The sequence below is a fragment of the Felis catus genome, chromosome D1, assembly GCF_018350175.1.
Source record: "Felis catus isolate Fca126 chromosome D1, F.catus_Fca126_mat1.0, whole genome shotgun sequence".
NCBI lineage: Eukaryota > Metazoa > Chordata > Mammalia > Carnivora > Felidae > Felis > Felis catus.
Genome location: NC_058377.1, coordinates 1,654,782 through 1,674,817, shown reverse-complemented (window position 1 = coordinate 1,674,817; position 20,036 = coordinate 1,654,782). Strand labels below are relative to the sequence as shown.

The 20,036-nt window shown below is 49.1% G+C and overlaps 1 protein-coding gene and 2 long non-coding RNA genes across 19 annotated transcripts in view; 1 reads left to right on the top strand and 2 right to left on the bottom strand.

Moving 5' to 3' along the window:
• DYNC2H1 (dynein cytoplasmic 2 heavy chain 1) overlaps positions 1 to 4,208 on the bottom strand; it is a 353,260-nt gene extending 349,052 nt beyond the window's left edge. For 11 of the 14 annotated variants that reach the window (XM_045038198.1, XM_045038200.1, XM_045038202.1 and 8 more), the window contains exon 1: positions 3,880 to 4,203. In XM_045038198.1, coding sequence (XP_044894133.1) covers positions 3,880 to 4,074 — 195 coding nt within the window. In that variant the 5' untranslated portion in view covers positions 4,075 to 4,203. Of the gene's footprint in view, positions 1 to 3,879 lie in introns of all 14 variants that reach the window. The other 3 variants (XM_045038203.1, XM_045038204.1, XR_006585846.1) reach the window with 2 other exon arrangements.
• Positions 4,209 to 10,204: 5,996 nt separating this feature from the next.
• On the top strand, positions 10,205 to 11,418 carry LOC123380309. Its single transcript, XR_006585857.1, has 2 exons — positions 10,205 to 10,551; positions 10,706 to 11,418. It is a non-coding gene; the product is annotated as an uncharacterized LOC123380309 (long non-coding RNA).
• Positions 11,340 to 20,016, bottom strand: LOC123380307. Of its 4 annotated transcripts, none has more exons than XR_006585847.1 (2): positions 19,867 to 20,016; positions 11,340 to 13,287 (listed from the first exon to the last, which is right to left on the bottom strand). It is a non-coding gene; the product is annotated as an uncharacterized LOC123380307 (long non-coding RNA). The 4 variants fall into 4 exon arrangements; XR_006585849.1 differs by having other exon boundaries at positions 19,852 to 20,001; XR_006585848.1 differs by having other exon boundaries at positions 11,340 to 14,208; positions 19,867 to 19,977.
• Between the last annotated feature and the right edge of the window lie 20 nt (positions 20,017 to 20,036).

Below are 20,036 nucleotides of genomic sequence, written 5' to 3'. Positions count from 1 at the left end.
TGTGTGTAAATAAACAGTTTACCAGAACAGTTTTATTTTACTGTGAACACAGTTTTATTGCAACACAGTCTTACTGCTTCATGTACACGTTGTCTTTGACACAACGGCAGAGCTGTAGTCTCAACAGAGACACTACGGCCTGCAGAGCCTACGTTAGGGATTGTCTGGTACATCACAGAAAATGTGTGCCAACCTCTAGCCTACAGGATAAAGCACAGCACATTGGTGTCTGGTTTAAGACGACCAGTGGAACTCGAGCTCAGTCTAAATGGTGTCCAAGGTTCTCAGGGATCACCCCATGTCATCAGCTGCCACACTCCCCAACCGTGACACTGCTGCAGTCACTTAATTCTTTTGCCGGGTCCTCGAAACCAAGGAGAGACGCAGCTCAAGGCCTCAGGACTCTTCATTTCTTCTGCTTAGAACACTCTTCCTCTAAACCTTATGTCTGCCCACAACTCATTCAAGTAACTCACTTCTAAGTTTACTAATTCAGACAGGTAGTCCCTCCGCCCCTATTTTAATGCAGTTCCAGGCTCCACCCCATCACTAGAACGTTATTCTATTTTTATCCAAACAGCACTTATCTCGGGGTGCTTAGGGGCTCAGTCAGTTAAACATCTGACTTCGCCTCAGGTCATGATCCCACGGTTTGTGGGTTCGAGCCCCACATCGGGCTCTGTGCTGACAGCTCTCGAAGGCCTGCTTCGAATTCTGTGACTCCCACTCTCGCTTGCTTGCTCTCTCTCTCTCAAAAATAAATAAAACATTTAAAAATTAAAAAAACAAACAAACAGCACTTGGGGCGTCTGGGTCATGATCAGGTCATGATCTCACTGTTCCTGAGTTCGAGCCCCGCATCCGGCTCTGCGCCGACAGCTTGGAGCCTGGAGGGGCTGCTTTGGATTCTGTGTCTCCCTCTCTCTCTGTCCTTCCCCACTTACGCTCTTTCTCTCTCAAAAATAAACAAACATTAAAAGAAAAATTTTTTTAAAAACAGCACTTATCAATGCCCAAGATTATGTTACACATCTGCATGCATGTCTGTAGCCTATTTTGTCCACTCGAATGTTACTCTGTGCAAATTCTGATGTGTTCATGGCTTTACTGCAAGCACCCAGGACAGTGTCAAACCCGAGTAAGTACTCAGTAAACATCTGGGAACTTCTTAAGTCACGCTGACTCTCAGATATCTAGGGTACAACTTCATAACAAAACAGTGGGTGCCTCGGTGGCTCAGTCGGTCGAGCATCCGACTTTGGCTCAGGTCATGATCTCGCCGTGCCCGGGCCCCACATGGGATGTTCTCTCCCTCTGCCCTTTGCTCACTCACACCGTCTCTCTCAAATAAATAACATAACATAACAAAACATTTTCCAAGGTGACTAACGGTCTGTCGTGCGGTACAGGACTCCACATAAAATACATTGTTGGGCTCTAACGGCAACGGCATTACCTTTACAGAGTTGCAGCTTCAATGTTCGATACCCAACCCAAGATCCATCTGTGCCCATTTGCGCCCATCCACGCCCTCCCCGTTTTCCCAGGCCTGTATTTACACTTTCAGTGGCATTTACCACAGTGTGCCCGGACTCATTGTTTGTAGAGGAGTGTGTGTCCTCTCAGGCCACCGGAGGGCGGAAGCAGAGAATCCTCTTCTGAAATCCACTGCCGATTAGAGAAGCGGGGTAGCTCACACCCGGGAGTCATATTTCCCATAAAATAGAAATAAAAATAATCCCCGTCTCACAGTGTTGCTGAGAATATCATACGAGCCCCTGGGCACGAGTGCTTCCACCAGTGCCCGATCGGGTGTCAAGAGAAAAGGAGCGGCCATCTATGAGCAGGCATCCTTCTCGCGTCTTCATACCACACACGCGCGGAGCCAAGGGCTTGCCTGTATTCAGTTCGAAATAAAACTCTACTCAAGAGAATCAGTCTAAGCCCAGGACTAACGAATCCTAGCGAAGGGAGTGGAGGACTCAATCACCCAAACAACTGCACTCCACGCTTACATCTGTTCAACCTAGTGATTCGGGCCGACAGGACAGGAAGAGGTCATAAAATAGGCGCTGCGGGGTGGATGGGGAGGGGCACTAAGGAGGGACCTGCTGGGGTGAGCACTGGGCGTCCCGTGCAGGTGATGAAGCACTGAATTCGACACCTGAAACCAATATTGTTCTGTATGTTAACTCAAATGTTTTTTAAAAAACAAAGAATTCAGCAATGAAAAAAATAAAAATCAAATCAAACACGCCTTTCGTCCATCTACTGAGACCCTGTAATGTGGGAGGCCTTTCTTTCCTGCCCGTGAGGCTACAGTTTACTTACTTCAGTCCTGATCGCCGAAGGAACCATTTGTTAAGCAAACCTGCCAGTGAAGGCAGTGCAGGAAGTCCATCAAAATATCTCAAACCAGGATTCAAAAATAATAATAATAATAATTTAAACTTTGTATTATATCTTTTCCTAAAAGATTCAAATTCCTAACCAAACTTTCCCTCTGATATAGGCTCAGCATATACCCCAAAAAAAGATACCCTAGAATTTGCCTCAAAGAACTTCAAGAGGCAGAAAAAAAAGTTTTTTTGATAAATAAGGTTGATGTTTTTAGTTGTAACAGAAACCTACAATCTTTAAAAGAATCCAGAAAAGCACAAAGGTGCTCTGCTCAGGTGCACAGGTGTGGGCAGGGGTAGGGCTGGGGGGAGGGGGGGGGAACAGCCTGGCTCCCTAAGAGGGTGGAGGGACTGAGGGGGAGGCAGAGGGGGTCCAGAAGGTCAACACCAGGTTGGGGGTGGGGGAGGGGGAACAACCAGGCTCTGAGGATGGAGGGGAACAGCCCAGGCTGCAGAGGGGCAGAGGAGGAGGGGGAAAGGCTGCAGAGAATGAGGGGTTGGGGATGAGAGAGACAGCAGGGCTGGGGGGAGTGATGAGAGGGACAGCAGGGCTGGGGGTCGGTGAGGGAGACAGCAGGGCTGGGGGGAATGAGGGAGGCGGCTGGGGGGGGATGAGGGAGACAGTAGGGGGGATGAGGGAGACAGCAGGGCTGGGGGATGAGGGAGGCAGCAGGGCTGGGGGGATGAGGGAGGCAGCAGGGCTGGGGGGATGAGGGAGACAGCAGGGCTGGGGGGATGAGGGAGACAGCAGGGCTGGGGGGATGAGGGAGACAGCAGGGCTGGGGGGGGTGGTGAGGGAGACAGCAGGGCTGGGGGGATGAGGGAGACAGCAGGGCTGGGGGGATGAGGGAGGCAGCAGGGCTGGGGGGGGATGAGGGAGACAGCAGGGCTGGGGGGATGACGAAGACAGCAGGGCTGGGGGGGTGAGGGAGACAGCAGGGCTGGGGGGGTGAGGGAGACAGCAGGGCTGGGGGGATGAGGGAGGCAGCAGGGCTGGGGGGTGGTGAGGGAGACAGCAGGGCTGGGGGGATGAGGGAGACAGCAGGGCTGGGGGGATGAGGGAGGCAGCAGGGCTGGGGGGGGTGGTATGAGGGAGACAGCAGGGCTGGGGGGATGAGGGCGACAGCAGGGCTGGGGGGATGAGGGAGACAGCAGGGCTGGGGGGGTGAGGGAGACAGCAGGGCTGGGGGGGATGAGGGAGACAGCAGGGCTGGGGGGGGGGGGGTAATGAGGGCGACAGCAGGGCTGGGAGTGGAGGGAGCGGGGACAGCGAGGCTCTGGGGAGAGGCGGGGAGGGGCGGGTAGAGACAGCCGGGGTCTCTGGGGAAGCGGGGAGGCATGGGGACGGGGGACGGGTAGAGACTCCCGGGCTCTCAGGGAGGCGGGAGGGGGACGACCCGCGGACGCAGGCGGAGGAGGCCCACGACCCCGGCCGGGCCTGCGGCGCGGAGGAGCGGCGGCGGAGGCGCGGGGCCCGTACCGAGTTGGAGAAGGTGACGCCGGCGTCCGAGCGCTGCACCCTGAGGAGCATCTGGTTGCCGTCGTCCAGAAAGTTGTTGACCTCTGGGCAGCCGTCCGCCCGCGGCTGGTCGCAGGGCTCCGGCAGGAGGCCGAAGTAGTTCTGGGTGGTGGTGAGGAGGAAGGCCTTCCGAACGTCCCGGGCCCCTCCCGCCATGGCGGCGGCCACGACGCGGGGACACGCGGGGTCCGGGGGCCGCCACCCGACCGGCGCAGCTCCGCTCACACCGCCCGCCGCCGGCCCGCTAGGCTTCGCGGTTGCCAGGGCCAGTCGCTATGGCGACGGGACCCGACGTCGGCGCGGGCCGCGCGCGCGCCGTGGACGTTAACGTGCGGGTGCGCGCACGCGCCGCGCTAGGAGGCCGCCACTTCCGCGCCTTGCGGCTGCTCGTCGGTTGCCGCCGCGGAGGTAAAGCTTTCCGGTCGCAAAAGCCGGAAGCGGTTGGAAGTGGTCCACACGGTCCTCAGTGAAGCCGCGCGCCCCGGATTTCGAAGAGCTGGGCCGCGGGGACCCCGCTGCACCTGCAGCCGCCGGCCGCCGGCCGCCGCGCTTGGAGGGACGCTCCCTTAAAAGTCGCTTTCGGAGGAGGCCGAGAACGAGTGGTGGAGTGCAGCGGTAACTCGCTTGTTGCATCTACCCCTCCCCTCTCTGTGTTGCCCATTTCCCACCCCTCTTTATTAACGAACTTCAGGAAAACGTAGAGGTTTTCGGCGCGGTCGGGACCTGAGCTTGCGGCCACCTGTGACACTAGCTGGCTAATCTTATAACAAGCACAGCCGAATCCTGGAGAAATGCAGGACGTGGGGCGTTATCGTTTTCTACGCCGTGGCGTCATTGTGAACCCTGATACTGCTGCTCGCTGATCCCGGTTTTGTGAATCCAAAAATTATCTTCCAAGAACACTGGGCCCCGGAGACATGGGCCCTGCCCGGAAAGCATTTTGCCGGCTTTATCCTCGGGAACTTAAATAGGTTACGGATTTTTTTTTTTTTTTTTTTTTTTGCATTCAGGAGTCACAACTTCCTGCTAAAACTATATTATTTTATCATTGCAAAGAGGGTCTTTTGATCTGCTGAGCATCTTGCTTAAGATTAGGGAGTGCGAACTAAAGACAGCTGAACTGCTGTGCCAGATGGTGGGAGAGAGGCGTCCATGAATTGGGATTCTGGTCACCGAATGGGGAAAAAATCCAGACAAGAACCCAAGGTGACTGACTAGCCAAAAAAGGATTTTGAAAGCGAAAGTGGCTGGTATGGATACAGAGATAACCGCTCTGCAGCGGGCGTTATGACCCTTCACAGGGTCTTCAGGAAAGTCACCACTACTCACAAGTGCTTGGTCTGGAGGAGTTGTTTTGCTGGAAACAGAAACGGTTGGATTTAGCATCCATGACAACGTGGTAAATGTAAAGGCAGCAGGTGTAGCGACAGGAGTCAGGAAAGCAGTTGAGATCCTACCAATGCTACCCTTCCAGAAACTTGTGGGACTCTTGGGTGGGCTTTGGACTTCCACCAGATAGGAAATTGGAGTGTTTGAGTGTAGTTTAACCCGGATGTCCAGAAACATAGAAACTCCAGCTGACGCGTAAACCCTGTGAGGATAAGAATTTCGTATGTCTTGCTCACTGCTCTGTACCTAGAATTAGGCATAGAGTGGAAAGGTCCCTGTACTCCTGAAGCTTCAAAACGGAGGAAGGAATCTCAGAGACAAAATTAACTTCTACAAAGCCACAGAAATGATTAGCTGTAGAACCAAGATTCACATCGAGCTCCAACTCCAAACCCATCTCTAGGCACGACGCCACAGTGGTACGCAGCCAGCTATCCACCAGTATCCATTGTCTCCAGCCACAGCTAAGTAGCTACTTCCAGGGCACCCCACTCTCGGTTGGGCGTCCCACTCTTGGTTTGACTCTGATCATGATCTCACAGTTTAGTGAGTTCCAGCCTGCGTTGGGCTCTGTGCTGCTAATGCAGAGAATGTTTGGTTCTCTCTCTCTCTTTCTGCCCCTCCCCTGCCCCTTGCTCATGCTGTGCTCATGCTGTCTCTGTCTCTCTCAAAAATAAATAAACTTCAAAAAAAAAAAAAAAAAAACTAGCCAGGTGTGGCCATAATGTAACTCTCATCAGCAGAATGCAGCCAGAAGCAATGTGTGCCATTGACAAGGGAAGTTTCAAAGAAGGGAGTGTGCCTTCAACTTTGGCCAGCTGGATACAGACAACAAAGCCATAAGAGATGACCGAACCACAAACCAGTAGGACCTCAGGGCTCGTGGCTCCGTGTGGAGTAAAGCCAGCAGCTGTTAAGTAAGCAAGAAATAACCTTCACTGTGTTTGAGCCATTTCACATTATATTTATGTGGGTCGGTTTTTTTAGAGTAACTTAAGCCACTCTAATCGATAGAGTAACTGATCTCAGCAATAGGGTGCTATTTGTTTGTTTGGGGTTTTGTTTTCTTTTGTTTTTATGTTTATTATGAGAGCATGCGGGAGAGAGAGAAGCTCAAGCAGGCTCCGAACCCACAGCATGGAGCCCAACGTGGAGCTTGATCCCAAACCAAGAGTTGGGCACCCAACTAACTGAGCTACCTATGCACCCCCGTTTTTTTTAATTTTATGTAGGACATTGGTTTAGTAGTTGGCTAGCAGGTAGCATGAAATGTGAAGTGGAGGACAAGGGACAGGACCTTTCTGAGCTAAAATTTCCTGATTTTGTTCTATATTTGTATTTTTCAAACATCAGTTCTTAAAGGCTGTTGCCGTTTGGAATCTGGAACCATATCAATGATTCGACATCTCATACTCAGCTATGTTAAAAGCCGTTGGTTATCTTGTACTCTGAATGGATTTTTTACCTAGGCACGGTTTCATAACATCACACATCGGTCATTTGGAAAATACTGGTTCACTGAGCTATGAGGAACTTCCAAATGTTGATACGTTTCATAACACAATATTAAAACAATCACATGCATTAGTATACCACTCAGCTCACAAGTCTCTATGTCTGAAGAGGTTGTTAGGTTTACAACAGAGAATGTAACTTTTCCAAAATTCTAATTTTTTTAATATGAAATTTATTGTCAAATTGGTTTCCATGCAACACCCAGTGCTCCTCCCAACAGGTGCCCTCCTCCATGCCCATCACCCACCCTCCCCTTCCTCCTACCCCCCATCAACCCTCAGTTTATTCTCAGTTTTTAAGAGTCTCTTATGGTTTGGCTCCCTCCATCTCTAACCTTTTTTTTTCCTTCCCCTCCCCCATGGTTTTCTGTTAAGTTTCTCAGGATCCACATAAGAGTGAAAACATGGTATCTGTCTTTCTCTATGTGACTTATTTCATTTAGCATAACACTCTCCAGTTCCATCCACGTTGCTACAAAGGACCATATCTCATTCTTTCTCATTGCCACGTAGTATTCCATTGTGTATGTAAACCACAATTTCTTTATCCATTCATCAGTTGATGGACATTTAGGCTCTTTCCATAATTTGGCTATTATTGAAAGTGCTACTGTAAACGTTGGGGTACAAGTTTCTAATTTTTGCATGCAAACTTGAATTTTATCATTGGCAATGAAAACTGACAGTTGTTTTCCTTGAAATAATAGCCTTGAACCGTAAGAGACTCTTACCACCAGAGAACAAACAGGGTTGATTGAGGGAGGAGGGTGGTGTGGGCTAGATGGATGATGGGGGGCTAGATGGATGATGGGGTGGGCTAGATGGATGATGAAGGGCCCTTGTTGGGATGAACACTGGGTGTTGTAAGTGATGAATCATTGAAGTCTACTCCTGAAACCATTACTACACTATATGTTAACTAACTAGAATTTAAATAAATTTTAAGAAGATAGCCTTATTAGAGAATGCGTTTTTGAGAAAAATGTCTGCTAAAGGCTCAGTCTTGATAACCGGAGCTTTTCTGCCATAAATGGCCTTATGTGAATACAGCTACTGGTTCTGATCAGGACTCCAGGCCCAGGCTCCTTCCTGCAGGCAGATCGCGGGTCACTGAGCCGCCCGCGTGCCTTGTGTGTGCTTCATCTCATCACCCAGGACGTGAAATGACTTGTCCTCAAGCTCTGGGACTCGGTCAAGATGGTAATCTTTACCCCTTTATTAAGGAACTCTTCTGGGAAACTGGGATCCTTTCCTGTGCGTGCATGGAGGTGGAGACCGGATGGCTTCTGGAACAGTTGTGTGCCCCAGTCTCCATCTGGGCCAAGGTGCTGGCAGTTTTAGCAGCCGCATTAGTTTTCCAGTGTTTCATCACCGAGAACTGCAAAGCTAGCAGCTTAAAACAACACCTCTTTTAGCATGAAGTCCTGCCTGTCAGTAATGGGGAAACTGCATACATGGATGTCCACTAAGGATCTCCTGTAGCTTAAATCAAGACATGGGCCGGGCTGAGTTCTCCCCTGCAGCTTGGGGGTCCTCTCCCAAGTTCAGACCATTGAGGCAGAATTAAGTTCCTTGCAGTTGTGAGACTCATTCCCCATTTCTTTCCTGGCTGTCGACTGAGGTTCCTTTCAGCAGGTGCAGGCCGCCACATTCCTCACGTCTGGCTTCGGAGCCAGCCAGAGAACTTTCCCACCCATCAGTTCTCCCATCACACCTCTTGTAACAGAAAAGAGGCTCATTCCTTTTAAGGGTTCACCTGATTAGACCAGGCCCGGTGGATGACCTTCATGAACTTTCAGTCAACGGATTAGTAAATTAAGCGTGGGAATGACAGCCCATGCTGTCTGCAGGCGTGGCGCCCCATCCCAAGGTCAGAGGGCTGCACAGGGTGTACCCACCAGGGAGTGGAAACCTTGGGGCCCCTTCCGAGTTGAGCCTGCCTCAGCTACCCTTGCTTTTGCACCACCGGTGAAAATGTCAAGCAGTTAAAGAGGCATAGAATGTCCCACCTTGTGAAAATTGCTTGATCTCCCAAACCCCGGAAGATGTCTTAAGTTCCCCCGGGGGTCCAGATGATCTCTAACAGATACATCTTTTCTACGGTGGTGACTGCAGGAAAACGGGCTTTTTCTGTTTTATCCATTATCTTTGACAAATATTGGGTAAATTATTTATCATGTTAGTTATAAAAATTGCTCCCTTAGGGCGCCTGGGTGGCTCAGTCGGTCGGGTGGCTGGCTTCAGCCCAGGTCATGATCTCGTGGTTCGTGAGTTCAAGCCCTGTGTCGGGCTCTGTGCTGATAGCTCAGAGCCTGGAGCCTGCTTCTGTTTCTGTCTCCCTCTCTCTCTGCCCCTCCCCCATTCACACTCTGTCTCTCTCTGCCTTTCAAAAATGAATAAATGTTAAAAATTTTTTTAATTGCTCCCTTTATTAAATATATTCTTTATACTTACCCAATGGAAAGAAAGAATACCATGGGATTGTCAGACAATTTTTTGTAGTAAGGCAGTAATCGTCTCGTTCGTGTTTTTAGACCGTGCTGGGGGGAACATACTGGAGAGATGTCATTTCAGAACCTTGCCTTCACACTTACAAAGGCTGAAACTCACTCTTGGGCATAGCCCTCACATATTTCAATCACCAGCAGAGAGAAATGTACACTCTAATAGGACACTCAATGATCAACTCACGTACTGAAATCTACTCACCTCTCTGCATGTGTGTGTCCCTATGGAAGACAAGGAACTCTGTTTTTTCTGAATGTTTCTGAAGTCCCTGAGAAATTGCTAGCCGCTACTTCTGGGACAAATAGGGAGCCAGATGCTCCTGCAGTCAGGTGTACTGGAGATACGGGGAGGGAGGGGGAGATATGTAAGCAGGGGGCTCATAGCTGGACAGTCCTTTCGTCTGCACGCCTCCTGCCCCCAGCGAATCCTGGGCAGAGTTGAGGAGGTAGGAGAATGGGCCGGAAACATGATAATGTGGGTAAGATTTTCCCCAGTCTCCACTGAGAGAACCAGAAACAGACATTAGAGGAGAATGAAAGGTGTGGAGTTCCTTGCAGATAATACTTGTGTGTGTGTTTCATTATAAAAAAGTACAGACATGACTGAATAATTGAAATATTTGACTCTTCTATCGAATTTTAAATCCTATTTATCAATGTTGGTGCTTTATTATGTTTTAAAAATTAAATATCAAAGTTAATTTTCAACATAATATTAATGGTAAGAATTATGGGAGGTATGGCAGAAACTAAATCTATTCTCTTTTTTAAAATTTTTTTAATGTTTATTTTTGGGAGAGAGAGAGACAGTGTGAGTGAGGGTGCGGCAGAGAGGGAGACACAGAATCCGAAGCAGGCTCCAGGCTCCGAGCTGTCAGCACAGAGCCTGACGCAGGGCTTGAATTCAGGAGCCGTGAGGTCATGACCTGAGCTGAAGCTGGACACTTAACCAACTAAGCCACCCAGGAGCCCCAAGAGAATTTTTTTTAAGTATAGTTTTGTGATGTTTTTATACTTCTTGGTAAAAATTGTTTCTACTTCTTGATGTTTGTTTTGTATTTACTTTCCGTAAGAGTTTAATTGACAAGTATCTTCTTGGTATTGAGGGACAAGAAACCATATGGCAAAGCACTTACTGGCTCTGACCGTCTCTGCACATCCGTTCCATTCACATTTTCTAGGCCAAGCAAGTCACATGGTCACATCTAGCCACAAGTGCACAGGTAAGTGCAACTGTGGCTTGTGGGGAAGAGAGCTGTAGAATGTTTGAGAGCCTTCCCAGTGACTGCACACCTTCTCAACACCTTTCAAAGTAAGGAAAACAATACCGCTTGGACCGCACAAAATAACCTGCCCTCGTTCTTTCTTCTGCCACAGCAAGGAATAAAGTTGTAGATGGCAGCTGCTCTAATGACAAAGAACCGAGTCTCCTGCTGACCCTTGACCACCGCCTAGTGTGAGCAAGCAAACAAACGTCATGTCTTAAACGGTGGAGCTGTTGGCGTCTTTGTTGCTGTGGCCCAACTCACCCATCTGAGCGCTGCAGTTAGGGCTTGTCCCACACCCGGCCCACACCCCCGGGCCAGTTCGCTAATTGACTGTGTGAGTTCGCAAGGCTGCTTTACACGACGCTGTCTTCCTGAAATCTGCACCTGTACCAGGTTAGGTGCCCGTCATCTGTCTGACAAACAAAGCTAGTGCTTTTAATGTTGCCTTTCAGTGTGATTAAGTATGCTAGTGAACCTACTGTTTTAAGGTTCGTGATAAAAAAATGTCAAAACAAGTAATACGTAATATTCTCTAATGATGCTAATTATTCTTTTAAATGCTTTGATGCTGCTTTCTCTCCTGTGTGCCTGACCTAGCTTATCTAATCTTGCTTAGGCTTGTAACTGAGTGTCCTGTAATACTATTTGAAAAACACACACATACATAACCACTGATACAAATGAATCAGTGCTAAAATGAAAGCTTTTTCATACCATGGCAACTATTCATAAAAAGGTTCACATAAGCTATTAGAGTCTTTTATTTCCTGTTTCCATTTTTATCGATGTGAAATGATTGTTGCATAAAGCGCAAGGAAGCCAGGACTGTCTCCTTCTTTTTTTGGATAGCTTCTGTGATAAAATAGCCCTCTGACGTCACCGCCGGTTGCTATGAGAATAGAACATCACAAAATTAGCAGCATCCTTTTACTCAGCAGGGTAGCTCCAGACACATTTAAAGGATAAGAGAGCAAGTAGCAAGTCCCATTTTGCAAGTATTACCTTGGCACCCATAGTCCCTAAAGACATCTAAAAAATAAGGAATTTGCGATTTTACACCAGTAAGAAACTTCCTCCCTGAAACGAGGGAAAGTCATTCTTGTTGTGTGTTGAATGATCTTGCCTGGAATGGGGCTAAGAGTCAATGGAAACACATCTGGGGCAGGCCCTGACTAGAGAAAAGGATCTAAGATCTCCACGCGATACACGGTCTTTTGTATCCGGTTGAAACATGGCTCCTTATGGTCCAGCGGCAACCTGTAAACCAGAAAGATAAGTTATCTGGGCTTCCTGCAGGGACACTCGGAGAGATTGCTTGTTTTAAGGATCAAAGTCTTCTTTTTATCCATGCCCATGGTTTCCTTAACAATAACAATTACCTTTAAAAGGTGACCTTTTTGCTATATGTGCTTCTGGTTCCCGTATTGTAAATTCCGCACTCGAGTTCCTTCCTGTATAAAACTCTCAAGGATGATGTATCTTTTTGCCTCCTCACGTGTGTGCCCCTCTCTCTCTACTAAGGACTATCTGACTGCTCTCTGAAACACTAAGCTTAGAACCCTTAATCTCATCTTTGCGGAAAAATTGTGTCATTTCTTTTTTTAAATCAGAGATCTTTTAGTAACTTTGTCACTTAACACTTTCCAGTCTTGTTACTGAGGGTCTAGGGACAGTCCGCTTTTCTAACCCTAAAAGGACCTGGATCAGCAGAATTCCTTAATACCTTTCTATGTCTTCTAGAAAACCAAGCAGTTCTCCTCTGAGCTGTCACTTACGGTATCTTGCTAAAGGCAGATAACAGTATCTAACACACGTCACTGCCTCCATCTACTTCCCATTGAGTTAGAGTCTCACTGGGCTCCTGGTCTACCTTCTACGTCCCACTGGGGACGGATTTACTAAATATGTTACCAGGGTACAGAAGGGCTGTCCCACTGACCAGCCTGCTGCCCAATGACTTGTTCTGTACGACGTATTTTAAGTGTCTGTATGGCAGTGCCATTCTTCCAGGCACCAACGTCGATTCACACGGTAGTCCTTGCTCTCACTCGCCAATGTGTCTGGATTTTCCCTTTTGTGGCACAAAGTAGGATTGCGGTTCTTTGCTCTTTTTAAAGATAAGCATGACCGTTTCTTTGAAACGTAAGCAGAAGTGACGTGTCACGTATGCACACAAACCTTCAAAGCTGATGTATCATTTACCACGTTCTTTCCCAGTCCCGTGGTGATCTGGGAAACAGAAGTCAGGAGGGAATTTTATCAGCCTCGCTCCCTGAGTAGATAGCTGTTCACTGAGTATAGTGTTCTTGATGGTGTATCGAAAGCAAGAAATGCGTTTTTGTTGTAAGATAATGAGATTTTGGTGTTATATGTAACTGTAACATAGCCCTGTGTGTACAGTCTAGGTATGGCAGCGTTTACCAATAAAAACCCCAAAATTTCAGTGGCTTCACATACTAGAAATTTTACTTATCCTGGAGTTCACTGTGGTATTTGGCAGGCAGCCTTCCACATGATGACTCAGGCATCAAGTCCTCCATTTTGTGGCTCCACTGACCCCCAGGTGATAGAATTCTCTCCAGAGGACTTCGAATGTGGCGGATCAGCAGGTAGGGTGAAGTCTGACACAGGAGACTGTGATGGCAGTTCCCGACGGCCTGAGCCAGTGGGGAACGTAATCTCGCTGTGTCTCTGAAGTAAGAGAAGGAGTTTTAGTGAGCACAGTCCTCAGTGACACAAACCCTGAGCTCCGTTCAATGCACCCGTCGGCCCTGACTGGCTTCTAAGGTGTGTGCAGCGCTGGCCTCCCGGCATGCAGGCTGCAGTCGCACAGAGCCTCATGCTCAGAGGGGTTTCATGCTCTCCAGAGCACTCACTACTTTCTGGACAAGGGATTTTGCCGTTTCATTTTGTTCTGGGCCCCAGGGATTATGTAGCTGGGCCTACAGGTAGGTTATACCCAGAAGACGTGCAGATAGAGCCCTTGGGCTATGGAACGGGGAAGAATTCACTGAAGGTTGTCTGAGAACTCTCTGGATTTTTTAGCCTGTAGAGAGAAAAAAATTTGTGTGTGCTTTTCTCGTCTGCACAGGCTTGCTCCTGGCCGTTATAGTCAGGGTCATTCTTGTTGTCTCGAGAATTATGCCTGTAAAAGCAGAAATGCCAAGAAAACCAGTCGATTTTGGCTTTTTACTTGACAAATCTGCTATGCTGCAGCAGCAGGAGGTCATCTGGGCTAGGAAAGGGGTCAAGAGCTGGGGAAGACTCAGCCTCGGAGGGGGTCCCTGTGAGGCTGGAGGCGAGGGAGTAGCTCTGAACAACACGTGGAGAGCAGAAACGGCAGCACAGAGCAGCGCGCCTGCCCAGTGAGTGTCTGAGATTGCGTGCGGGCCACTTCCTGTCTTCCAGGACTCAGGGCCTCTGCTGCAGAGTCACGTGAACTGGTCTTCCCTGACCTCCAGGAACTGCCCCTCCCCCAGCCCCCGCCCCAGTCACCTATGGATCATCCAAAGACACGATGCATACCCATGGCCCAAGAATTCGCTCAGTTCCATTCAAACGGCCCTGTGTCCACAACCCGATTTTCAATGGCTGAGAACATGGCTAAGATCCCTGGAACCAAAGACAGGGCTGTTGACATTCAGAAAGGGTGGTAGTGGTACGAGAGGGAAAGCTCCCTTACCAGAATTTGGGTGGGAATATCGAAAAAAAGGGGCAAACCACCCCTTTAACATGCATCCTTTTCCTCCTGGCTTTGGTTCTGTGGACGACCTGAAATTGAGCTCCTTTCTAGCTGAGTGGAACTTGACTTCTGTTGGGTGTTCCCCAAGGAGTCCAACCGATACGTGATTGTGCACCCCCCGTGGCACTTCTGTTAGCACCTTTATGTTTATTTTCCCACTTTCTCCACAGCCCAATGCTGTGACGTCTTGATTCGGCAGACATGGTTACTTTATCATACAGACGAGTCACAGCATGATTCGATGGTTTATCCACGGTTGCAGAATTTTAAAAGGCAAGCCCATCAGTCTGTTGGTGGTTCTCTTTTCTTTTCCTTTTCTTTTAACATTTATTTATTTTTGAGAGACATAGAGCGTGAGGAGGGGAGAAGAGAGACACACACACACAGAATCTGAAGCAGGCTCCAGACTCCAGGCTCTGAGCTGTCAGCAGAGAGCCCGACGCGGGGCTCGAACTCACAAACCGTGAGATCATGACCCGAGCTGAAGTTGGACACTTAACCTACAAGCCACCCAGGCGCCCCATTGGTGGCTCTCCTTTTAAGACACCGTTTCCACTATGCCGTCTTTCCCATGTTAGGTTTGGGGGAGTATAAAGTGTAACAAAACACAACAGTCATCCATGCTTAAGACCGTAGAAATGCTTTTAAGAACACACAGAAGTCCTAGCTGCTTGCACCCACTCTAGCCTACTATACTACGCGTCCAAGAAGGCAGCTCTTTTCTGCAGCAAGCCACGAAACCCGTGCACTCTTTGCCGGTAGTTTTAATTCTGGGAACTCTTGGTGTTCATCCGGGACACACATTCACCTACCAGAGGGCAACTCAGGGGCCAGTTGAATATGATTTCCCTTCTGAGCACTTCCATTTTCATTTTTAAGTAATCTCTACACCCAACGTGGGGCCCAGATTCACAACCCCAAGATCAAGTACGGCATGCTCTATGGGCTAGGCCAGCCAGGGGCCCCTGAACACTCACTCTTAGTCTTCCTGGTTAGATGTCAAGCTCAGAGCCCTCCTGGGTTACCTACCTGGTGTACAAGACAATGCTTTTTACCTACGACCCCACATACAGATTTTTATGAATTCTGACCTTCCTAAGGGGTTCCTGCCTAGATGGCTCTCGAGTTACTACTTTTTCCTGCACTCTGCTAGTTTTAAATGCTGATCTACTTATTTCTGTTCACTTCGACCCTTTTAAAAATACACTTTTTTCGGGGCGCCTGGGTGGCGCAGTCGGTTGAGCGTCCGACTTCAGCCAGGTCACAATCTCGCGGTCCGTGAGTTCGAGCCCCGCGTCAGGCTCTGGGCTGATGGCTCAGAGCCTGGAGCCTGTTTCCGATTCTGTGTCTCCCTCTCTCTCTGCCCCTCCCCCGTTCATGCTCTGTCTCTCTCTGTCCCAAAAATAAATAAACGTTGAAAAAAAAATTAAAAAAAAATACACTTTTTTCATTTGAGCAGTTTCAGATTTAAAGGGAGTGGCAGCAATACAGAAAGTTCCCATATGTTGCAGTTTCTACTGTTGTTAACATCTAACGTTAGTATGGTTTATTTCTCACAATTAATGAACCAATTATGATTTATTGTTATTAAGTAGGCTCCATTCTTTTTTTCTATTATCTATTTATTTTGAGAGAGAGCATCAGAGCAGGGCAAGTACAGAGAGAGAGGGAGACAGAGAATCTGAAGCAGGCTGCAGACTCTGAGCTGTCAGCACAGAGCCCGACGGAGGGTGCGAACCTACGAACCGTGAGATCATGACCTCACCCAAAACCAAGAAGAGTGTAACACTTAACTGACTGAGCCACCCACCCAGCCACCCGTGGCAAGGTTGTTTTAAAAATCAATGTTACAAGGGGCAGTTGGGTGGCTCACTGGGTTAAGTATCCAACTTTGGCTTAGGTCATGATCTCATTGCTCGTGGGTTCCAGCCCTGCGTCAGGCTCTGTGCTGACAACTCAGGGCCTGAAGGCTGCTTCATATTTTCTGTCTCCCTCTCTCAAAAATAAATGGTCATTAAAAAAAAATAAAAATAAATCGACATTAATGTATAGCAAGGACAGGATGTAGACTTGGGACCATGTACGTGGCATCCTATCGATCACTTAATTTTTGTGTTGCTTCTTTTTCTGGCAAGTGCAAATGCCCTATTTTAAAGAAGTGCTAAGAAAAAATAAACTGTGTATGGAATAACTTAACAGCTTTCAGTGGACCATTTTGGCTGCCTTGATTCAAATACAACTATTTTAAAATATCTTTTTCATCACTTGATTCTATAACCTTCAAAAGCTAAGGAATGTAGGTATAATCAAGACGCTGAGTAGACACCAGTAGAGCTATGGCTCAGTCCCAGTCCTTCCCTCACCGCCCTATTTGGCATACACGCCCACTGTTGTTATAGATGGATATTCAGTTGTTTTTTGTATAGCCTTCTACCTAACAGTTGGATGAAATGAAGAATAAAGGAAATTCTGTATCTTACCTAAAGTCACCCGTGAGTTTCTGCTCAACGTAAGGCTTCATGCTTCCCTTTCTTTCTCATTATTCTCATTTAAAAAATTCTACACAGAGAGAACCGCACTGCTGTCATATCGCCCCTCCATTATTGTGAATAGTTGTGAATTCATGTGCTGCCCGTGGGTTAGTGAGCAATGGGAAAGATTAAAACCACGTAACCATACACGGGGGTACTATTCATGAGCAGTGATGCAGTCTGCCCCTTCTGTGAGTAATGGGGGATGACAGAATACTCCATTCTGCCAACGGAGGTAGATGGTAGTGGCAGTAGGTACTGACCAGAGAAGGCTGGAACCCTGGACACTGTCATCCTTTTCACACCACTGACAAGCACAGGTTACTGGCCGTATTCCTTGCTCCTAAAGTTCTCTTAAATGCAAATCCTTCCCATATATTTTCCCCTCTGGACTGTAAGTTTCATGAATGCAGGAGTCATGCCTACCTTTATCCCTAACCCAGCACAGTTCCTGGTTTAAGTGATCATTAGATATTATGTGAGTAATAAACTGAATGAATACCATGCATAGACTCAGCCTTTCAGTTATTTTTATTCCAGAGAATTCCACAGATGCAAGATCCTATCCAGTCAATTCTCCAGGGGGCTGGGGTGGGGATTTTCTTCCCTATGTCTAGAAGTAGCATTGGTAATTGTTGTCTATAAAGGAGTTCTCTTGGGGCTCCTGGGTGGCTCAGTCGGTTAAGTGTCCAACTTCGGCTCAGGTCATGATCTCGCAGTTCGTGAGTTCAAGCCCCGCGTTGGGCTCTGTGCTGACAGCTTGGAGCCTGCTTTGGATTCTGTGTCTCCCTCTCTCTCTGCCCCTCCCCCACTCACACTTTCTCTCTCAAGAAATGAATACACATTTAAAAAAAAATTGTTTTAAAAGGGGTTCTCTCTTCTTTAAAGAGTATTCAGTGGAGAAAAGACAGTCTTTTCAAAAAATGGTGCTAGGATACCTGTATATCCACATGTAAAGAAATAAAACTGGACCCTGATCTGACAATACTCACAAAAACTAACTCAAAATGGATTAAAGACTTAAATGTAAGAGCAGAAATGATGAAACTCTTAGAAGAATGCATAGTAATAAAGCTCCTTGATGTGGTCTTGGTGATGGTTTTTGGCTGTCACACCTAAAGCACAAGCAATAAAGTAAAAAATCAACAAGTGGCCTACAACACACTTCTGCACAGCAAAAAAACAATAAAGTGAAAGAACCAAGGGGAGAATCGCAAACCACATGCCTCATAAGGGGTTAGTATCCAAAACATATAAAGAACTCCTACAACTCGACAAGGAAACAGCTCAATATGTGAAAGGCCAACAGGTACAGGAAGGGAGTTTTCCATCACCAGTCATCGGCCAAGTGCATCGCAAATCCACAAGGAGGTATCACCTCGCGTATGGTAGCATGGCCATGGTAGCATGGCCGTCGTCAAAGAGAGGGAACAAACACTGTCAGGGGTGGAGGATGGAGCCTCGTGCCCTGCTGGTGGGACTGCAGACTGGAAAAGCACACAGCGGATCCTCAAAGACTTCAACTACCATATGATGCCTCACTTCCACTTGTGGGAATACAGTTGACCCGTGAACAACGTGGGGGTACAAGCACCAGCACCCCCATGCTCAGGTGAAAATCTGTTTGTAACTTTGGGCTCCCCAAAAACTTTACTGTTAAGAGCCTGCTACTGACCAGAGACTTACAGGTGACACCAACAGTTGGTTACCATGTACCTTGTATGTTACATGTATCACTGTGCTCTCACAACAAAGCCAGAGAAAAGAAGGAAGACACATTTGCAGTACCCAGGTGCATTTACAGAAAACACCTGCAGGGAAGTGACTGGCACAATTCAAGGGTCAGGTGTGTACTCGCAAAGGTAACAAAAACACTAACTTATAAAGATGTCCTCACCCCATGCTCACAGCAGCGTTATCTACAAGAGCCCAGACACGGAAATAACCTAAGTGTCCACCAAGAGACGGATAAAGTTCTGTGCGTGTGCGTATCACATCAGTGTTATTTATTCACCCTAACGAAGGGGGGAAACCCCATGTGGGTGGATCTTGAAGACATTAGACTGAGAGAGTGAACAAAAACTAAAGTATGTGTAGCTGGAGTCTAGAAAAAGGACAACTCGCGAAAAGCGACCAGACCTCCCTGGTTGGCACTGCCTGTCCGGCCGTGGGTCACGTGTGCATTCTGATGGCACTAAGGAAACCAGATCTCCTGGGTGGCCAAAGGACAGTGCCTAGGTGGAGGTGCCTCACCGCACCACTGGTCCTCTGCACACAGCCACACCCTGGGTCACACGTGTGCTGACTGCCAAGACCCTCCCCCACAGTCTGCACACAGTCGTGGCCTGTGGCCTCTTTAGGAGCAGTGGTGGTGGAGGGCAGGGGAGAGTATGGTAGGGGAGGGAGGGAGGGGAATGCCAGGGATGGGAGCACCTCGGCAATGGTGGAGGCCATGGGGGGGGGGGGAGGGAGGAGAAAGAGCACCAGGAACGAGGGAGGGGAAACCAAACCAGAGCTATAGTTAGGGGGACCGGGCATGGGGGAGAGAGCACTGGGGTGTGTGTGCTGGGAACACCAGGCCTGGGAAGGAAGCAGCACACTGAGGGGAGGGAGCATCTGGGAGATGGAAGGAACACCAGGGCGGTGGGGGGAGCATCAGGGCAGTGGAGGGAAGAGCGGGGGTTGGGGGGAAGCATCGGGGCGGTGGGGCCTGAGCACCAGAGCGGTGTGGGGGGTGGGGGGGAGTACCAGGGCGGTGGGGGGAGCACCGCGGCGGTGGGGGCCGGAGCATCAGAACGGGGAAGGAAGGCGCCGGGGCGGGGGGAGGCCCTCCTCGCCGGGCGGCCAGCACCCACCGCCCCCAACCAGGGCGAGGGCCCGGCAGTGCGGGAGCGGGAGGCCGCGGCCGGCCCAGGGGAAACGTGCCCCGGACGCGGGGGCAGCGGCAGGGCGCGGCCCTCGCAAGGACGCGCGCGAGTGCACCTCGGCGTGCTCTACCAGCCACTTGGAGCCGCAGGCTTCCAGGGGTGTCCTCAGACATCTCGCGGGGTGACTCCCCGCTTCCCGAGACGCGCCGGAAGCCCTCCTCTGCCGACGGAAGCCCGGCCCGCGCGCTCGGCCGCAGCAGCACCGCGGCCACGCCCCCTCCCGGCGGCCAGCGCTGCGCT